Here is a 21894-nt window from a genome sequence, read left to right on the forward strand (position 1 = left end):
AGGAACAGTTCAAAAGATAGAAAAAAGAAAGAACTTGACAGTTCAGGCAGCACCCCAAAAAAGGTCTCATGTCAGAGCTATCCCACATAGGGGAAAATAAGGGTTCGTAATCATTCACTTGAAACGAGAAAAAAATGAACAGTTACATTTAGACAAAATATTCCAAAAGTGACTTTGAGAAAATTAGATATGTCCAAATATATATATTTTTTTTTAAGTGAGGAAATCATGTTATCCTAAGAGCATATTCCCCAAAAACTGAGAATTTTGCATATTAAACAGTATTATTTAATGCTTACTGCAGCATTCTGCTACACCCAGTTCAGGGTCTCCTGCGACTGTAAAACAACTGAGTTACAGTGCAAACTGAATGTGAGATTTCAGGCAATACCTACAGTAAAGCATGTGTAGAGACTGATGTAGAAAGCGTAAATGAGCACATTTAGCTGGTTACTCAGATGCAAGGTAAATCTAGCACAGGCACTGGAAGCACGCATGGTACTTTTAGCTGTCATATACAAAGGACCAAGAAAGACTAAACCCCAAATTTCAGCAAGTGACTGCATGCGGGAAGCTCTGTAGATTACAGGAATGGCGTACAGATGATTTTTCTCGGAGACACCTCTTGGGCAAAATGACCGTGGGGAAGGAAGTCTCCGTTAGCAGCGTGTCTCAATGCGGATGTGGAGGGACTGCTTCTCCCACGTGCGTCCCGACACAGATGTCAGCTCAGCGTTCAGCAGAGGCTTCCACGGGGAGGTACGCTCCCTAACCACTGCCATCACGTGTCTTCTATTGAAGACAAATGAATAGGATAGGGCAGGGACAGGATAGGATCCTGAAAACAAAAGAAGCTGCTCCACCAGCTGAAGGCAGATGGAAGCAAGTTGCACCGCAGCTTGCCCAGGGCCAGCACGCTATGCTGTTCAGAGACCCGTGAGAGAAAAGTTAGGCTGGAATTGAGGGGGAAGTTCAAGAAGGAACCTGAAAACCGAGAAGGGGGTTTTGTACTAGATACCCAAGCAGACGAGAAGCTTTCTGAGCAGAGGCAGTGGTTCCCCTTTCTGGATATGACTAAGCAGACAAACACCATAAGCCACAGCTGAAGACAGTTATACCCTAGTTCTTATTTTTTGGCCTCTCCACAATTCAGTTGGTTAAGCATGGCAGTGTTACTGCGTTACAGGGAACTAGCACATACTGTCTGCACACCCCTCCGCCACCAGACTCCTAGGAAGGCGGGCACCGGGAGCCGAGGACACAAAGCCCCATGGAGAGCTATTTTCACCCTCTCCCCAGCCACTCCACGTTGAAGCAGTTCCCAGTTTGAAGCAGCCAACACATGCCAGCTGGCTGAGTCAGACATGCAGGGTGGTGGACACCACCATTTAGCTCAGCCAGCCTTTGGCAGGCACACAGGAGCAGGTACCCCAGGTCTCTACCACTGCAGCAGAGCATGGCTGAGGTGGGGGCACCCCTGGAGCTCCCCACCCCAGGCAGGACCAGCGACACCAGGCTGCAGGGCCATGCCCAGTTGGGAGGTATCTCCTAGGATGGAGATCCACAGTCTCCGTGGGCAACCTGCACCCATGTTTGACCAACCACACAGTAAAAAAAAAGCATTTTCTTGTGCTCAGATGTAATTTCCTGAGCCTCAGTTTGTGCCCCCTGCCTCCTGTCCAGTCAGTGGGCACCACTGAGAAGAAAGAGCCAGGCTCCCTCCTGTCAGGTACTCATGCAGACTGTAGGAGCCCCCTGAACCTTCTCTGGCCCAGGCTGAACCACCTCAGCCCTCCCAGCCCCTCCGCAGATGAAAGACGCTATGCTAGGTATATAATTACACCTGAGCACAAGTGGCTGTGGTCCCGCAGTGGACAGGAGTCTCTGACTAATGCAAACCCTGGCGTTACGCTAGTTCTTGTCACCGTTTGCGCTGCTGCCAACAGCATGGCATCTCTTGGCACAACTGGTACAGAAGCACAGTACCAAGTACAGGGATGTGACAGCTAGAAAAATGCAAAAAATAAGAAAGCATGCAAACCACAAGAGAGTAAGAGGCACATACTCACTCGCTGTAGGTACAAATTCCAACAGGAATATCAAGTTATTCCACTACGCATTAACAGTACATTAACATACACTTTTACCAAAAGGGAGATGGATAATTTTTAACAGAGGCATCCAAGGAAGGAAAACCTTGTGGTGTCCTAGTTATTGGGACTGGGCTCTCTTTAAGTGAACCAGGAAAAGCACTAAGGAAGATAAACAGATGCAAGCAGGGACAAATAGAACGTTAAGGCTTGCTCAGGTCACAGAGTATAGGAGTGGACTGAAATAAAGAAGAGAGCAGGGACCCAGGCGCCACTTGTCTGCTTGCAGAAGCTTTATGCACACATACACTTACCCTGCAGCCCACACTGATGCCAATAGCAAATTTACAAAACTGCCTCACATTTCTATTGTTTACATTAATTCTGACATTTACCAAACTTCATGGTGATGAATGCAGACTGACTGGCAAGCCACATATCAAAAAGTTATGTGCTCAAATAAAAAAACACCACTTAAAACTCTGCAGCACTATGACCTAGAGTATCTAGTCTAGTTCACAAAGAGAATTTTCTAATGTTTAAAAAGTTGTAAATAAGATGAAAAAAGAGCAATTAGATTCGAGGATATAGAATTTCTTTAAACAGTGAGGCAACTTAAAGCCTTAGTCATTAGAAAAACTATACAGTCATTCCCTACCCATATGACACTGAAGTCTGCCATGCAGCCTATTATTTAATTTCTCATCTGAGGTTATATCAGTCACGCATATAAACCAGTCTATCAACATTAGCAGTAAAAGATTACCTCATCTGTGAAACAGTATGTACTTAACTTATATTTAATGCAGTTGACAGCCTTTAGGAGAATGACAGAAAAAAAACCCAACAAGGTGCATAAACTACAAACAAGTAAAAAGTATTCTGGTTTAAAAAGCTACTTGAATAAAGGAGCAGCTTCTAGTCCATCTTCAAAACCGCCCAAGCAGAATATATGTATATGGAAGAATGAGACAGCTGGTTAGGATGAAATTGGTCAGAAGAAAAGTGTCCAGAGAACTGGATAGGGAGTGGAAAATCAACATTGCCCAGCACAGAAACACCATATTCAAACAAGTAAAAAAGCCACTATCAGGGTGAACAATTATAAAATACCTTAAAATACTCTTTAAAGAGAAGGTAGTTTTCATCTCCCATTCCAAGAGAACACATGGAAAAGGGTGAATTCTCCATATGTGATAACTTTCTTCCTACTGCCTGCAATATAGTGGTCTTTAACAGAAAAAATGAAGCTTCTGGAGTACGGGGATACACCGGATTTGACTCAAATGAGCCTTGCTCACCCACCCTAGCATGTAAATAATGAAGCCACGCTACTCCAAGTGCTCTGTCTACCATAGTACCCCTTAGTCCGATAGACTTAGGTAGGAAACTATGGAAACACCTTTGGACTGGTGAGTCTAAGTGGGATCATCTCTGTGTATCCCGAAATTTTGTCACATGACCACCTCTGTACCACAGGGGCCATTGTGCCTGCACTTCTTTGCTGCTCTGCACAAACCTGTTTGTTTGAGACTTTAAAGCTTCAAACTACAGCAGCATAAGGGAAAGTCTTTAGCACGTAATTAGGTCAGTAGGTGTTGTCTCTAACCTCCACCCCATGCATGCACCAAAGCCTCTCTGCTGAGCTCAGCTGTGCCAGCAAGGCAGGATACAGAACACTGCTCGGGTAGTTTAGCTGTCACCGTTTCCATTTACGAAGAGTTTGCTACTTTCTTTTTCCAACCTATACTTTGTTGGGATATTTTAGGAATATGTTTTAACATTAAAACCATCAGGAAGAAGATGACACAGAGATATCCATTCAGAGGCTAGATCCTAACTGGTCCGCAGGAACAACAAGCAAGCTCCAAGTATGGCTTCCAAGCGACCTGTATTTCCCTGGGCAATTAGCATGTGGTCACCTCTTCACTGGCCAGAAAGATCCCCCACGGTCAGTACTCTGGGCAGGCATCAGCAAGCCCATACAGGATTCACTAAGAGCAAGCAGCGCTGACTTGAAAAGCGTAAGAGATGGGATGCTGCTGCTCCTGCCACCCATGCAGCACCTTCCCGTGCTGCATCTGGAAGGGACAACAGAGCACAACCACCGAGCAGCCAGGCTGCTTCAGCAAGCACAGGTTTTGCATAGACTGGGGAGATAAGCACACCACACCTGAGCAGATGAGTTACAGGGCAAGCACAGAAGCAGTGCTGATACTATCAAACTCCAAGAGCCACAGGTGAGCCCATCAGAGACTGGGGACTGTAACACATTCCCTGGGGTGGTAAGAAACACACCTGTCCAGGGAGAGCCTTCTGTGACAGTGATTTAGCCATTTCTGGTCCAAGTAATTGCAGTCCATCCTCCACAGTAGTTTTCAGCTATAAAACGACAGGCTAAATCCCAAGATTCAGGCTAACAGTCCAGTGGATTCAAGTAACAGTACCCAAGAAACAAAACACTACCCACAGGGAGGAAGGAAACTGGATTTTGATCCATGCTGAATGGGGGCTCAAGAGCCTTAAGGATGTTGTAGATGGCCTGTCTCTGCTGACAGTAAAGCACAGGATGCAGACAGGAATGCAAACAGTGCAAGCTAGAGGGAGAGGCCAGAGGACAGCTCAGCAGAGACCCCCGGCAGCAAGGGAGCTTTCTCACCAGTGTCAGAAAACTTCCATCGGTTTTCTGATGTAAAACAAGAGACAGAACCTTTGGAGAATGTAGGGGCTGTCTGTACATGAAGAGGCATTCACAGATACTACCTGGTGCTAGATTTTGCAGTCTCTTAGTGACAACATCCACCTAAAAGGATGGATGGAGAGGTGGAAAAAGGCAGGAGCCTTTTTTGACAGGATTTAGAGCAAATCCCTTTGGGACCTAGGGTAAGTGACAGTACACAAGAAGTCCATTTAGCACAGATCTGAACCCCAGCTCCATCGAACCCAGCAGCGGTTCCCAGGGTTACAACATGCGAACATGCGAGTCTGCCGTTGCACTGCCTTGAATCTCAGGCAAGGCAACCAATGCTTTACTAACTCCTCTGGACTGATGATCCGGGAGAGCACTTGCCTGAAGAGCCTGAGAGCAGGGAGCTTTCCAGGGACCAGGACCAGGAATTATGCAGACTTAAAAGGAACTCTGAAAGGCAGGGAAATAAGCATCTTATTTGCATAAGACGACAGATATGCATCTTTTCATAAAAACACATATTCTTTTGATCTCGGTGGCTCCAGGGCAAAAAAAGATACCTGCAAATTATAAACAACAGCAAAAAAGTGATAGGTTACTGCTTCTCAGACCAAGAGAAAACAAAATATCTAAAATACTCCTAACAATCTCATTATGGACCCCGATTATTATCAGAGCAAATAATGCCAGACAAGAAGGCAAACCGACAAAAAGCTTAGAATACCAGAATTAAAAATTTTACTGACACTTTAAAATGTAATGATTTGCTTTACTGCCATCTAGTGACAATTCAATGCAGTTCATAACAGTGATAATCACGTAAGTTTAGATCTGCAAAAGGACTTCAGTAATTTCATTGACTATTCAGTCCCATATGAGAGGCAGTCAGGTCCAGCGTAATTGCTGAGATCTGAACTATTTTGTTAGTTTTCCTATCAAAACTTGTAACCAGAAAGTGAAGCACGGAAAAATCAATGCATTTGCATACTGCAAGAGTAAAGCAACAATGTGGAATGTAGTCTTATGAATCAGTATTGTCAAAAATTCTTTGAACGATGTCAAAACATTATAATGCCATCATAGCATAAATTAGATTCTGCAGTTTTTCAGTATTCCCTGTAGGCTGGCTTCATAATACTCCGAAGCACTTCATTCAAAACCATGAGAAAGGAACAGAAACTTAACATTTCCACCCCAGTTTGCTGGATGTGTCATAAAGTTATACACACATCTCTCATAATTACCTACGAAACTTTTTTACTTCAAGAAGTGAGAGATGATAAACTTTAAAAAAAATTCCACTCTCAGGCATCCGTCACTGAAATGTCCAAGACCACAAATAAACAAACAGGACGTCCAAGCAAGAGATGTCAGGAATAAGGTCAAGGGCCTTCACCAAGGAGTAAGAAACCAGCTGTAGTGGCAGATCATAGCAAAGGCACAAAGCCATCCAACCAGCATGTTCTGGTAGTTAGGAGACAAACTTCACCTACCGCAGTAACTGGGATGGTATGTTTGCAAATACTTGTACACTAACCTATTTTTAAAGCTGAGAAGCGTGGTGTAGAAATACCCGCCTGGAGAGTATCAAATCTAGTACCAATTTAAGAAAAGAACATTCTTGGCCAGGCTGTTAGAGTCACTAATCACAGCCCAGGTTTCTGCAAAGGTTTAGTTCAAACTTTTGAAAAAAATCAAAATAAGGAAAATGGGTTTTAAAAAGTTAAAATCCAACATATTTTTACAGAAGTTAACAAACTTGAAATTAAGTTTCCTGGGACAGAAAATAAAATATCATGCAGCTAAGGACAATAAAAAAGCTTGCTACATACTAGCACAGACCCTTGTGAAGCACCAAGAGGATAGAAAGCGTGTCAGAGCTGATCCCAGCACAGCCATTTGCCACGTACCTGGTGCAGACATAAGAAGGAACTGAGGAAGTGAGATCCCTAAAATGTTAGGAGTTTCAGTGGTGATAAGGAACTCAGCCACCAGAAAACAAGCTTTTCTTAAACCTCATTTGTAAAACAGTGCACAATATTTTTCAATGGGATTCAAGGAAGATTATCTTAACTCGATCAGATACAGAGAAGGGCTGGTATCTTCAAGTCTTGCAGAAACACATGAAGGCTTGCTTAATCACAGTACATGAAGTCTCAGTACAGTGAGAAATGTCCCTCTATACGCAGAGGGCTAAGTATCATAGATGGAGACGGTTTCTTTAAATTAAAGGCACTGGTACAAGAATATATGAGACAGATAGTGGCCATGGAGACATTCAGGCTGGAAATTAGAATATTGTTGCTAAACATTATAGCAATCAAGGTCCAGCACAGCTTTGTTAGTGAGGTGGAGAAAGGGAAACAGTTTTAACAGTGAAGTTGATCAGCTTACAAAAACTGATGCGGCAGGATTGCCTGCAACGATGCAGTGGATGCCCAGCTGTAAGTGAAGACATGGCAACTGAAGACCTCGACAGCAGAATAGCTGTGCAGTATCCAGAGATCAGCCATCAGCACGCCTCAGCCCTTTCCTTGGGAATTCTGGAGGATGCTCATTTCCCAAAGCTTCTCTCCACGCTGGGGAGAGAAAGCTGGGGTCTTCTGTTTCGCTTTGTTTTTAATCCCCGTTTATTTTCCCCAGAATGTAAAGCTGGCACAGCGCATGCCGCATCCTGGATCTACAGCTGCCAGTGGGACTCCTGAAAAGCATTTCAGCCAAAAACCTACAGCAACGCAAATGATGGGGTACAATTTGTCTTATGGAAAACTGCCAGGTAAAATAACGTTGGAAATTTAAATGATTGAGAAGTGTTTATTGTATTACTATCAGTTCCTACCAACATTTTAAAGAAAAAAGTCATTTCAGAAAAGGCTGTCTAAATACTGCCAAGTGCTGTCCCCATAGGTGTCAGTCCTGGTTTACCACACCAGCCAAGTTCAGAGTATAAACAATATGAAATAAAATGTGCTATAGTTTTACGAGAGAATTTATAAGTCTGAAGTTTTTTCACAAACATTTATGCATGAAATCTTAAAATCCCCAGAGAATGATTTTTAAATACATTTAAGTAAGCTAAGTTTTAAATTAGCATTTTAATAGGCCCAAAGAGTCTCTCCAGAATCCTATCTCTTGATAAACAGATCACCTCAGCTCACAAGTTGCATTCTGTCAAGACAGCCAAGAGCTGACGCCCAATAATTTTGATTAATAGCTCGTTCCCAAACTGCTGGTACGCAGCTGCATTTGCCCACACCCCAACACAAGACCAGCGATGGGCACCGCAGACCTCGGCCTGCAACGTGGGGAGCGCCCAGCTCCGCTCCGATGGCGGGCAGATTAAGGGAACTCAAATCCTCCTCACATTTCACTGGTTCTCTCTACAGAGAATTTCCAGGCTATTTATCTTCTTTAATTACTGCAAAAATGTTTATTTGCGCAATTCCCCTGCTGCCGCAAGGCTGGCCAGGCCCTGCTGCTCCCCGCGCCCCAGCCCTGCTCCAGCCTGCGCCCGCCCTACCCTGGCTCACTACTGCTCCGGCAGCCAGCGCCAACCAGAGCCCCCCGAAAACAGGCATAAGCGCAGGGTCCTTCCTACACCCCAAACTCAAAGCGTCTTCAGCGACATAAGGGCTGCGCTGTGGCCCATTGCCGCACAGCATTCACCCCACCAAGCTGGGCTTTCGGGTCTCCTCACCCGCAGGGCGGCAGCAGCAAGGACAGGCAGGGCGCTCGTGAGTAGCATGGGAACCTCGGGAACACGCACGCACACTCACATCCTGCATTTTCTTCCCGTCAAATTATTTGCAGAAGCACCTTTACATTTCAGCAGGAAGCACAGACGTTGTGCTCAGAGGCTAGCAAGCCGCAGGCACATTTATTTCAACACGTGCAATACTTAGGAGCACTGTTTTAAACTCAGGTCTTCCAGGCTGGTTAATCTGAGCAGCCTCCAGAACTGCTCAGAGATAGGACGTTTTCTAGAGGACAGTTCTAAAATGGCCCCATTTGTAAAACACCAGAAACGTACTTTAAACTTGTTTTCCCTCATTCCCACAGATGATCGTCTGAGCCAAGACAACATTACCTCACCCAACTCCACAGCAGGCTTACTCGGGAACTCGACACACAACGAATTCACCACCATCGTCTTGCCTGTGCTTTACCTCATCATTTTCCTGGCAAGCATCTTGCTGAATGGCCTAGCAGTGTGGATTTTTTTCCACATCAGAAATAAAACGAGTTTTATATTTTACCTCAAAAACATCGTGGTTGCAGACCTTCTCATGACACTGACGTTCCCGTTCAAGATAATCCAGGACTCGCAGCTGGGACCGTGGCACTTCAACTCATTCCTGTGCCGATACACCACGGTTCTGTTTTACGCAAACATGTACACCACGATTGTGTTCCTCGGACTCATCAGCATCGACCGCTACCTGAAAGTAGTGAAGCCTTTCGGAGACTCCAGGATGTACAGCATCACCTTCACCAAGATCTTATCTGCCTGCGTTTGGGTTGTAATGGCTTTCCTAGCTTTACCAAACCTGATTCTCACAAACGGCTACCCGACAAAGAAAAACATAGACGACTGCATAAAGCTGAAGTCCCCCTTGGGAGTCAAGTGGCACACAGCTGTCATTTACATCAACACCTGCATGTTTGTAGTGGTGCTGATAGTACTGATAGGATGTTATATTGCGATATCCAGGTACATTTATAAATCAAGCAAACAATTTATTAGCTCATCGAGCAGAAAGCGAAAGCATAATCAAAGTATAAGGGTTGTTGTGGCTGTATTTTTCACTTGCTTTCTGCCATATCATTTGTGCAGAATACCCTTTACTTTTAGCCATCTAGATAAAATTTTAGACGACTCTGCACATAAAATCTTATATTATTGTAAGGAAATGACACTGTTCCTATCTGCATGTAATGTCTGTCTGGATCCAATAATTTACTTTTTCATGTGTAGATCATTCTCACGAAGGCTGTTCAGAAAATCAAATATGCGAACCAGGAGTGAGAGTATTAGATCACTTCAGAGCGTTAGAAGATCAGAAGTGCGCATATACCATGAATACACCGATGTCTGAAGTCACCCACACAGAGACTTTTGCTAATTTGTGAGAATATTTGTATATCATGTAAATAAAACGTATCTTTGAGTATCTGACCATGGAAGTTCATTAAGGAATGCGCAGGAATGTACAGCTTTTCTGTTTCAGCATACCTAACATCCATTTCAAACGTCAAAAGCTTAAGTCCACAGAGAGATCAGGTTCACTTAGAGGGATTCTGGGGGTTGTTTTGGTTGCTTGCGTGGTTGGTTGGTTTTTTTCAAGGCCAACAGAAGCTAAGGATGCCTCAGCTCGGAAAGCAAGCTGGAGCTCCAGGAGGCTCCAGCTGAGATGGACAAGCTCTGGCCTCAGAGCAGGATCCAACAAGGCGAGTCAACAGTTTGCCGGGCTTCACGTTTGCGGTACAGCCTTTGTTTCTGCCCGTTTTTACCTGCCCAGGTGAAGAGCTCTGCCGTAAGAGGACAGCACGTTTCACCCCACCTGCCACTGAGCTGACTAACACGGAGGACGCACGGGCACGCGGTCACAGGACCGGCTGCAGCGTCACCCCCTGCGCCGCAGCACGGCCCCACCAGGGTCTGGCGGACACCTGCTGAGAGGCGTGCGGCAGGGGAAGGAGAGGGGAGGAGGCGGCACACGCTCCTGCGGAGACCCTCGGTGCGCCCGCGGGCAGGTGGCTGCTGGGGCAGGGCAGCCACGGGGCTCATCTGCAGAAGCGGCACTTCGCTGCCAGCTGAAAGTGTCTCGGCTTTCCCTCTCAGGTGTTTGTGGTACTGGCAGCACCGCCTCATCCACAGATCAAACCTACCAGAGCACTACTCACCCTTTTCAAAATATCAAACGTAAAAAATTCAAAGACAATCCTAGTTTAAGCCTCTTCTCAAAAAAAAAAAAAAAAAAAAAAAAGTAAAAAAAAGTAAAAGACCATTAAAACAGCTTTTAATTCCCATTTATCTCATTCTAAGTGAGGAAACAACAAAAAATGTCCCTTGACAGGCTCACGCATGACAAAACTGAGCAATCAACATCAAGCTAAAAACTCAGTTTCCCTGCACCTTCTATGCTTGCTTCCCTACAATAGGAATAAGACTTACAACATTAGGAATTTTTTGTTCAAAATTATTTATAACTTTGGCTGCTTTCAACTCTTGGAAACAATAATTGTGTGCGATAAGCAGGTGAAATTCATTTTTGGAGAGCAGTTCAGGCAACACCTTCAGGGTATTATTTTACACTGTGGTACACGCAACCAGAGTAGAGGAAATATTAAAGAAGAGCATCCAAAATCAAGGCAAGAAGAAAGGAATAATAAAAGACCAACACAGCAGCTGCTGCATGAGAAAGTGTTGACTAACAACTACGTTATTTAAAAGAATAAACCAAGACCCGGAGAGTAACCACCAGAGCTAATATTGACTGGGATATCTCAAGTTGTTTCAATGAGATCCTGGCAAGCTTTGCACCACGCAAGCAGTCGACAGCACTCCAGATTTGTTTATAACAAGGGCAGAAGAAACCAAAACCACTTGTCACAACCACTTGTGCAAACATTCCCAAGCTGGTTTTGCACCAGCTCATCCTGGCGGCGCAGGGCAGGTGGCCAAGCTGGCCGGGGCACCCACACCAACAGGGCGGCGAGAGCCACAACAGGGTCCAAGGCTGCTCCAGCAGCTCCTCCACGCCGCGACATGGTGTGGGGACGTCTCAGGGTGAGGCAGAGGCAGAAAGACAAGTTCCTTCTCCTTTGACAGCTGCACTCTACAAGGGAGGCCATCTCCCACCAAATGGCATGGGCACGTGCCCCGGGTGCCTCCCGCGCTCCCTGGGGAGCTCGGAGCGGCTCGGCCAGGGGCCCCAGCCAAGAAGGCAGAGGCAGGGCGAGCGCAGGCTCGCCAGAGACAAGCTCCCCAGGGGCTGCGAGAAGGATTTGCAGAGGGGCGGGAAGCAAGGAACAGCCCCTCCAGGAGCATGAATTCAGTCGCCTTTAGCCCGCGGAGATCACCCTGAATTCATAGCACTTAAAGAACAGTCTGGGCACATGGTTCACCCGCGGAGCAGAGCATGGGTGGCCCCAGGCACTGCACAGCCCGGACACCTCCTCCCCTCGCTCTGCAACCTCCCCAGACATCCTCAGCGTGACGGGAGGACTCGGCAGGGAGGATATATTTGGCCACTCAAGACTACAAGGATGTGTTTGTATTTAATCCTGTACATGGAACAACGTTTACATGAATCATTTTGTTCTGTACTTCACTGGGGATTAAATCAGATTTATTTAGAGTAAAAGCTGCTCGTACAAAAAATAAACAGCCAACTTAAAAAAAAACGTTGATTCTAAGGAGCTGACAGGTGTTTCGAGCAACTAATTTTTACACATATTTTATGCCATGTAGTGCAACTGAACAAACAGAAGATGGCAATAGTCCATCAAGTGCCTTATTCATATAAGGACTTTCCTTTTATTATAAAAAAAAAGTAGTTTAAGAAGAAAATCCTGAAAATGCAGCGTTCAAATAATGAGATAATACTGCATGAGAACACCTTTGATGAAGTTTTCTACTGAAACAAGGGTTGGTTGTTTTTTTTTTTTAAACATTGTTAGTTTAGTTTTAGATTCTGTTTTATGCATAATGAAAAAGTTGACGTGTAAGTATTATAATATTTGGATTATATATTTGGATTAATGCAAGTATTATAAAACTACTTACATTGTTCAGGGGGAACTATGTCTGGAAAGGCAGACAGGATATTTTGGATATCTATCCTAGTTTAAATAAAAGTATTTTAAATGGCTAAAATATCACAGAATAAACCCTGTTTTCCAATCAGCTCTGTAGAAAACTGTGTTCACACACAATCTCAAATACTAGTCCTAGGATCAAATTTGCTATTTTGTACCCTTAGGGGTCTATGCACATACATAACCATATTAAGAGAACCGTTTTTGGGACTGGGTTGCATAGTTTAAATTCTCGTAAGCACCAAATTAAATGGAACAGCATACTGGGTTGGTTTTGTGAAATGGTAATATTTAGGACTCCAAGATCAGTTACGCAGACACAGACATTCATAACCAAAGACTCTTATTAGGTCTTATATGGTTAAAGAAAGCCAAGACCAAGTGCTTCTAGTCTCCCTTTCACGACTCAAGTAATAGTAAATCACAGAAGGGTTTATGGCTTGTTAAATTGTTCTAGATAATTACTGTGTTAAATTCATACACACCCCCCACCACCACCACCCCAGTCTCTGCTTTGCACCTATTCCCCCTTTAACACCTTTGCAACACCACATGGCTACAGGAACACGTAGGTACACATGGCTTGTCTTTTCCACTAAGGGAGATTGCTACACAAAATCTTTCGATAGCAAGATCATTTATGAGGCTGCAACTTTTTCTCACCCCACTTTTGTGCCCTCCCCTCCACGTGCACATTATCCAGCCACAAGGCTAAGGCACGTGGCTCGTGCTATTGCACATTCCCTGATGCGCTCCATGGGCTCAGCATGCTAGATAGATAGGTATCATCATATTTTTGCTTTCTTATAGCCTTCTCCGGTATTAATCTTTTGAGCTGAATTTTTCTGTGTACTATAAAGCCTATCTTGATTTACCCAAAAACATCTTTTGTCTTGCAAGAAGGCATGCAGACCCATTACAGGTCCTACATCTGCCTGGAGGGAGAAGCTAGACTCTGCAGTCAAACTGTGAACGATTACATCCCTTACCAGATGGAACTACAGTGGACAGGCTATTTGCAGAATAACTGTGCTACAGATGAAGACGGCTCTCCCTATCTTCGTTGCCCACTACTGCTCAGAAACCATCACCACTTGCAGCGTTGGACGCTCATGAGCCTGCTAGACTTAAGGCTGCTCAACCACAACCAGGCTACACATTTCCACCAGGCTCCCCGATGCCTGGTTTCATCCAGGTTCTTCCATTCTCAGCAGTGAAAGCTTGAACCCCTCTCAGAAACGTAAACTTTTTCCAGGTGAATGGTGGACTTCCTACCCAACTCCAGCAAAGCCCAAAGAGCTACTTCAGTGGAAAGTTTGTCCCTAACCAGGGACACAAGGGACAGGTGAGGAGGACCAGGTGTAGAAGATTCAGGATTCTCCCCTCTCACAACGGTGGAGCCTACACGCTAAGTGGTGAAGCTCAGTGATGGCTGAAGACATGACCAGAAGGCCACCTACATCTCTTCTAGCATGCCGCATACTCTTCTTACAGGATGCGCATGCATACATACCACGCTTTCTCGCTACCCAGTTATTTTTTAACTAAAGGCTGCATTTACATAGGATTTCCTCCTAGGAGAAATAGTACTGCTGTTCCCTAGTAAGAATTTTATACCAAAAAATTTATTAACCAAAGCCACTGCAACCAGGGCAATGCTCTTCAAAGAATGGCCTAAAGATACCCTTTCCAGGGGACCAGAGAGATAAAAGAAACGAGTAGTTTCTGGAAAGCGTGGTCCCACAAGGGATCAGCGGGGCATCCATATGAAATCCCACGCCGGGAAGGGAAGACGCAGCCGTGCACTCCCCACACACAGGCCAGCCAGGATGAGCCCCTGCTCTGAAGCCTGACAACTTGGATGCATACAACACTTCACTGTAAAATCACCCCCAAAATAAATTTACTTTATCTTGACAGGATATATCTGTGATACTCCTTTATCACTGGTTTATACATACACTTACATATACAACAGTTCTTTGAAGATCCTGTTTGTGAAATATTTTCCCAGGGCTACAAATGAATGATAAAACAATATCTCAGTTCCCAAATACCAGACAACTATATTGAATTTGTCTGGATTCGACATGGAATTTTGGTCCTTAAAAGTTCTTCTCGAAAGAAAAAATTACAAGAAAGCTCGTATGAAAAGTCTCAGGCCCTGCTCTGTCCTTTTAGAGAACCAGATCAGGACAGAAACATAGGTACATTTTGGTCGTGCAGTCTGAGACTCCCATTTTTTATAGGATGCTATACATGAAAAATGGTTTTCCAGGTGGAGGCACAACAGCAGATCAGATCTAAGAATGCACGGAGCACACAATTCGTAAACATTTCTGATTTTTTCCATTTAGGAAGCTTTGCATTACATTGTAAATGAGTAGCCCAGCCAGAACTCCCCATGCCAAGGGGTTATTGTGGAAGCAATGTTATTTGAATGTGTACTTAGAGACAGCTCCAGACTGCTACCCGTGCAAGATTTTTGTCACTACGTGTATTATGCCCTTTACTTTTGTGGTTTCTCTAGCAATAACCCTTACTGTGGCTTTCCACCAGTGCAGCTTCCTAGGCATCTTAAAAAAGGAAACTAGAACCCCAAAAGTTCTAAAAATGTATCTTTGTATTGACGCACACCAGAATCTCATGAACTAAGCAATCGTAATTGCCTAACCAGCGTAACCATGATTGGGCTTATTCAAATGTGAGTCAGCCCCATTCCTCAGCTCTCCCCACTGGACCCTGTGCCACCCTGCAAGGCAAAATGTTTGCATCATGAGCAACAGTGGTGCCATCTGAATACGGCCAAAGACCTGATGACTAAGTTTCAGATAGATCCTTGTAAGGCTGTTCTGAAGGCTATTCAACAATGATGCATAGACATCTACCCGTCAGCAACACAAAACTAGGCAGAAAGTATTTGCCAGCAGCTTTGATAGGGTAAAACACAAAATCCAGAAGTCCTGTCATACTTTTGTAATTAGCATGCCTTCTAGTGGGATTATTCTATAAAAATATTTATCTTGTTCATCCTGCTTTTATCAATTCACAGAGCTTGGCCACAGATATAATACAATCTATGTGTTTTCACATTGAGTAGGGTTGGAAGCTCTGATTACTTCATCAGAGGGTTTTGATAACAGGGCACAGAGCTATAAGAAGGTTAGTAGTCTTACATTGCTTATATATGGCAATGGTTTGGTGGCGTAAGATCCTTCATTTAGAAGAAAACAAGTCTGACCCTGTCAGCCACATTGCTGTTATCAAAGGCTTCAGATCTGCCACCCCAACTTGCACTTCTGTCAGCAGACACACGAAGAACCAAATCACCACTGCCACCAGCAGCCCTTTCAGTCACCAGATAGGCTCTGATACGGCATCAGTTTTCTCCCATCTCTGCCTATGAATCTTTATTCTCTGGTTCTGATACAGAAGTCCACCAGCAGGACCATAAAAAAGGTTTCCTTTCATAGGCACTGAGCTCAGACAAAAAGTTCAAATGATTTTCTTAATAAAACAATGGCTAAACCAGCAGAAGTGAATTTTGGGGGAAGAAAAAGACTTGTAGGCTAAAGGTAAAACACATTATCAGTTTGTTCTTAAGCCACCAAAAGTATACGATATACAGCAGGGGTCTTCTGGCAATCATGCTCACTGTTTGCTTTCTAACCCTTTGGAAATAGCAGCTGTATCTTTAGATCCTTAAAATATTAAATTTGGCTGGCATTTTGGAAGAATATCCATGTTTGCATAACAAAGTGACCCTTCAGTTTGCCCTGCTGTCTAGAGTCATTCCAACGTGCTGAAACTGTACACAGAGCTGAGACATCCTACTCGCCCTTTAAGCTCTTAATCCTCTGCCCCGGACAACCGCGTACTTCTCTCTGAAGCATGCAAAAAATTATCTGTGCTGCAATGTTTAATCCATCACGGAACAGCAGCTTACACTTGAAAACATTGCATTTCTCCTTCTTTTGGGACTTCACATACTCCTGGAGAGCTGCACGCTTCAATCTTTTACTGGAGGCAGCATCGTGACTTACGTACTTAGTTCTAGTTTAACAATTCTAACAAGTTTTAACCAAGAATGACATTTCAAACCAAAAAGTACAGCCATGCCACTAGGCAATCCTACAATGACATAATATTCAAAATAGAAAGTATGAAAGTCATTTCCAAAGTTGCTCACCCTTGGATCCTGTTACCTTTCAGCATATTACCATTTTTAAAACAATTTCATACCAATGGCCATGAAGCTTGAACTGTCTGCTGCATCATGAGACCCGCACAACGTTTCAGAGAGAAACCAAATAGCATCCACACATTTTAGCACTTCGACTGGTGTTTGAAATGACTTTGCCTGCTTAGAATTGACTTCCCTTTCCAATATACACTGGCTACTCGTGATCTTCAGAGAGGAAGACCAGTAACACTTCATTTCTGGTCCCCCAGCAAGTGCTGTTCTGCTTCTATTGCTCAAAAACTCTGCAGCAGCCAGAGCTCGCTGGAGCTTCTCTGCACGGGAGCAGCACCGAGGCCCGCTGCTGGCACAGCCCTCCAGCCTGATCCGCAGGAGAGAAGCAGCTGCTCCGAGCACACCAGGTATGTCCTTCCCTAGGATCAGCTAAATGGGAAAGAGCATTCTCTTACCTTGGGCTTATATCTGCATTGTGTGTTCTTTAAATTAAAATTCCACCCCAACTGAAGTCTTGGTAACTATTTCCATTATAAGCCATTTTTAAGTTATACATATTAGCACCAGCTTGTTCACAGGGGCTTACATGTTTCATTTTGTGTCTTCCCCTTTCCTGTTGAAGAAGGTAACAAGCTTTGCAAAATATATATATATGTAAAGAAGATCCTGGATACATCAGGGCAATAAAACATCCTGGTTCCACGCGCAGCCTGGAGCTCTGGATGTCTATAAACCAGTGAGTGCTTTACAGTGAGAGCACCACCAGAGTGGGCACCGCTCTGCCTTCCTTATTATTATTTTCTTCCTAAGCAATGACTCCTGACCACCATAAAAACTGATTTCTGAGTTAATTAGCATATTGGCTTGAGATAGTTCAGAAATTTTATGTTTCGATCGGAATGTGATCAAGTTTTAAATAATCAAGAGACTAGATTTTGGACAAAAAGTGTGTTGTGAGCATATTAAATATATATGTCTGTTTTACCCCTACATCTATATAAAGCTACTCACACACATAGCCTTTTGATAAACTCCACTGCCAACAGCCTGCTAGAACTATACAGTGGCAACACTCTCTTCCAATCAAGTAACAAACTTGATAATACGTGAAGTGTTTTGTTTAGTTTGTATTCTGTTTCAAGTACAATGATAGTCATCAGAAGCCCCAAACAATAAACAAAACAGGAAAATAATACAACAGATAAAAGTGAAGTGAGAGGGAGAAAGGAGATGTCACTAACCAGACTGAACACAGGATGACTATTTAAAGCCACTGGAACAGCTTTGAACATTTAACATGAAAAGGAGCGTTTTGAGGGTTGTTTTTAAGCTTTTCCTCCTTTACCTCAGTACATTAAACACACATACAAAATTGTGTTCTTCACTTACTATTAAAGGCAAACACGGTTATCTCTATTTCCTTCCGGGCAATAAAGTTAGTGAGTTGCAGCATTAAACTGCAAGCCTGAGCAGCAGGGTCAATTTATTTTAACATACTTTGGGTTTAACTCCCCAGAAGTATTTTGCAAAGCACAGAAAACAACCCTTGACTTCGCAAGAACTAAACGGCAACTTTTGACTTCAACCTAAAGAAATTTCCCCTCTAAGAAGAATGAATTTAAGATTCCATTCAAAAGCAGGCTGTATTTAACAATTTTTCCGTACTCTCATTCTGGGGATGCAATTACATGATATAAGTAGAGCAAAACAAAAATTGTTCTAAAAACATCTCATGAAGTTTCAGTGGGTATTGCTCTGAAAAAGTCATGGGACTAGGAACAGCTAGGGATTAACGTGAAGCCTGCCCGTGCAGAGAACAGGCGTGCGATGTTCCTTGGAGTGTCGGGCTCTGGTCCTCACTGTGTCACTAAAAAGCCAATCAGCAAACCGGGACCCCCATTAATGCAACCGGTGGAAACCAACTGCAGCATCAATCTGCTTATGTTGTTATTCTGTGTTACTCCGTATAAACAATTTACATAACATTCTACAGTAGTCATAAACATAGCGCTAGTATTGTTTTCTTCAGAGAAACCAAGTCAGTACAAAACTACAGTTTGTTAAACATTCACTCACCCAACATCAACCCTGGAAGTGCTTACTTCCAGAACTCCATTATGCAACGTTGAAAAACAGGGACAGGCAGCAGTAATTTGCAATGCACGTGTTGTTCGATATATCTTTACACTCAGCTGAGAAGTAACAGCCAGCCCTGCCATATGCCCAGTACACAAGACAGCTTTCTTTTAATGTTATCGGGGTTGACAAGAACAAGATGCTTCACTTTCTGTTTCAAAGCATTCTCTGGTTTTTCTTGGGGGGGGGGGGGGGGGCAGCAGCAGGGGGAGTGATGGGAAAGGATATCCAAACAAGTATGATCAAAACAAAGTGATATATCTGCTTTACAACATCAAAGCCCCATTTCTAGGCTGCACGAGAGCAACCCGTGATCTGATATGAGACCCCAGGAAAGGAACTGAGTATTAGAGAGCACTGAGAACCCCTTTTAAGCAAGCTGGAATTTTTAAGTCAGACTCTCAATTCAAATCGAGCCTTTCAAATAGGGAATAACAAACATGCAATCAAAACCCAAACATGCAACAAGCATGCAATCAAAACTGTCCTACAATTTGCTTCGTACTGGAGATCAACTCCAGCTCTCTGCTTCAGCTCTGCTGGCCCTGGCATCAGTGTGTACTACAGTCACACTTTGTCCACGTGCTTTCATTAAGAGCCAGAAGTATCTAAAACACAAGTTCTGTCCCTCTGACAAACGAACACCTCGTGACTGATGACAACAGTCATAACCGGAGATGACAACTGCGTAGGACTTACTGCTTTAGTACACACAGAATTGGCAGTTCCCATTTACAGTCTCGCAGTCTCAGAGCGTGGTCTTGATATGACTGCAGGGATTTCATGTGTACCTACGCTCCTACCTGCCGCAAAGCCAGAGACTAAGTCTACCATTCATAAAAATCAGGAGGTTTCTCCATGAAGAAACACCTTTCTCGGAAGAGTAAGATGCACACCCACAGCACTGGTCATTTCAGTTCTGTGCAGACTCGGAGGCTTACAGGATCAGTTAATCAGCGTGTTAGAGCAGACGGCGAGGAAGATGACACTGCATTGCTGAGATGATTGCCAAATGTGACATTTCCAGGAAACCTCTGGTTAGTAAAGAAAACTGAAGTGTAAACCTAACAGGCAAATCCCCTGATGGTGCAAGACATTTAATGCACAACAGCTCTGAGCACCAACAGATAATTTCATGGACTTTCCAATTAAGATGCTGCAGAGCACAGAGTCTGGGTCTGTGGAGTTTATGACTCTAAAAAAGGAAATTTGCAGGCGAAGCATGGAGGAAGTTTACTGTTCTTATTTATAATAAAAGGACAACAGAATCCCATGACTGAAAGTTTCCGTAGCTGTTTCCATCGAAAAGGAAAGACAACACACAACTATGTACAGAACGCAAGTGTGTCTGTTTCCTAATGGTCGCTTGGTTATTACCTTGAGGAGTGCTTATTCACCAATGGCATCCCAGAGAAAACGGAGATCATCTCTCTTTCATATTCAGATGAAGACGTAAGCGTGATGCACTTCTCCCTCTAACCAGAGCAGTGAGACTGCACAGAAAACCAGTCCTGGGATAGGACCAGGCAGAGGAAAAGGGCAGCTCCTGCTCTGCAGAAGCAGGGAGCTCACCTGTGGCAAGATGGGACGGTCAGGTCTGAGCCCCGCCTTCCCCAAGGCAGGATTACTGCAAGGTCAGCGTACGCACTCCGGATCACTCGCCTGTGCTCACATCCACCTTAATTAGCTAGGAGAGGTCTATAGATCTAAAAATAACAAATTACTGAGCCATTCAGGGATGGAGGCCTATGATTGGACTGTAAATCAGCTAACCAGCCCAAGAAAGAACATTATGCTTCAGAAAAACATAAAAGAGAAATTGCACTGCATGTAGAGAACAGCTAGATCTAGCTCAAGCTTTCTGTACCCAGGAGCAGGGCACAGCTCTGCACATCTACACCTTCTGGCATGAACCGAGCACACCTGCGGTAAGCCTGAGACGCTCTAACACTGGCAATGCAGATGTGGCAGAAGAGACTTCTGCTCTCACACATATACAAGTACCATTAATGAGCCCTGGACATGCTGAACTGTAAGAGCCATCTCCAGAAAACCAAGCAATTCTTCTGGCAGGAGTCCCATCTCCACACCACATCACTACCTTCAGGTCCCACATGGTGCGCAGTCACCTCTGCTGCTGATGGAAAGCACATAGGTGGGTTTGGGGCACTTTGGGGAAACTGGAAAGTAAAAAATTTGGGGGTAGAAGTAACACACTAAACAGTGCTTCCTCCCCACTCTGCCTATGAAACAAAAGGCCCCTGCTGCATAACTGCAGCGGCAGGGACTGCTGCAGCCTAACAGCTTTGACCCCTTTGCAACAAGTCTGTTGCGATAACAGACTTGCAGTCTCCCTCGGAAATCCTGATGTCTGCTTAGATCTACTTTGTAACCACCTCCTCAGCTTCTCTTCAAGCAGAAGGTAAAAGTAAAAAAAAAAAAAAAAAAAAAAAAAAAAAAAAAAGTAAAAAAACTGCTACTGCAGTTCACAGGAGACTGGAGAAAGCAGCCTGCGTGCTGGTGCCTTTGGAAAACAGCCAGGCAGGAGGGTGTGGAGAAGAACACAGAAAAAAGCTCCCCATTCTGCACTGGTAATTACAGCTGAAAGAAACCTGGAGAAGCTGGCTACCAGCCTGGGCTATGTTCTGGACTTCACTGCCGGTTTGCTTTGAGGTGCTCAGTCTTCAAATAAGAATTTTAGTTTTGTTGTGTGGCATTTTACTCTACCAGAGCCCAGTCCCTCAGTGAAAAGTTTGCTGTATAAGCCTGCAGGAAAGACTATTTCTGTCGCACAAAGGTTGGTAGTCCAATCCAAATTGTTGGCTGCAGGCTCAAGTCCTGATTTTCTGATGAATCAGCAAAAAGAGTTATTCAGCTCTTTCCTAAATACTCAATTGCTTGAAACAATGGGAATAACTTTTGAATGTTTAAGCTATCTTCTCACTGTTCAAATTTTCCCTTTT

General features: G+C 44.1%; 2 protein-coding genes across 2 annotated transcripts in view; one reads left to right on the forward strand and one right to left on the reverse strand.

Moving 5' to 3' along the window:
- MED12L (mediator complex subunit 12L) overlaps positions 1 to 21894 on the reverse strand; it is a gene marked incomplete at both ends in the record, with an annotated part of 153517 nt that overhangs the window by 70927 nt on the left and 60696 nt on the right. The gene's annotated exons all lie outside the window — the stretch shown is intronic.
- On the forward strand, positions 7519 to 9875 carry GPR87 (G protein-coupled receptor 87; the record flags this gene model as incomplete). The annotated part of the gene is made up of 2 exons (XM_082320658.1): positions 7519 to 7555; positions 8839 to 9875. The coding sequence occupies 2 exons, from the start codon at positions 7519 to 7521 to the stop codon at positions 9873 to 9875; spliced, it is 1074 nt and encodes a 357-aa protein (XP_082176784.1).

This window comes from Platalea leucorodia (genome assembly GCF_965183815.1).
Source record: "Platalea leucorodia genome assembly, chromosome: 8".
Lineage (NCBI taxonomy): Eukaryota > Metazoa > Chordata > Aves > Pelecaniformes > Threskiornithidae > Platalea > Platalea leucorodia.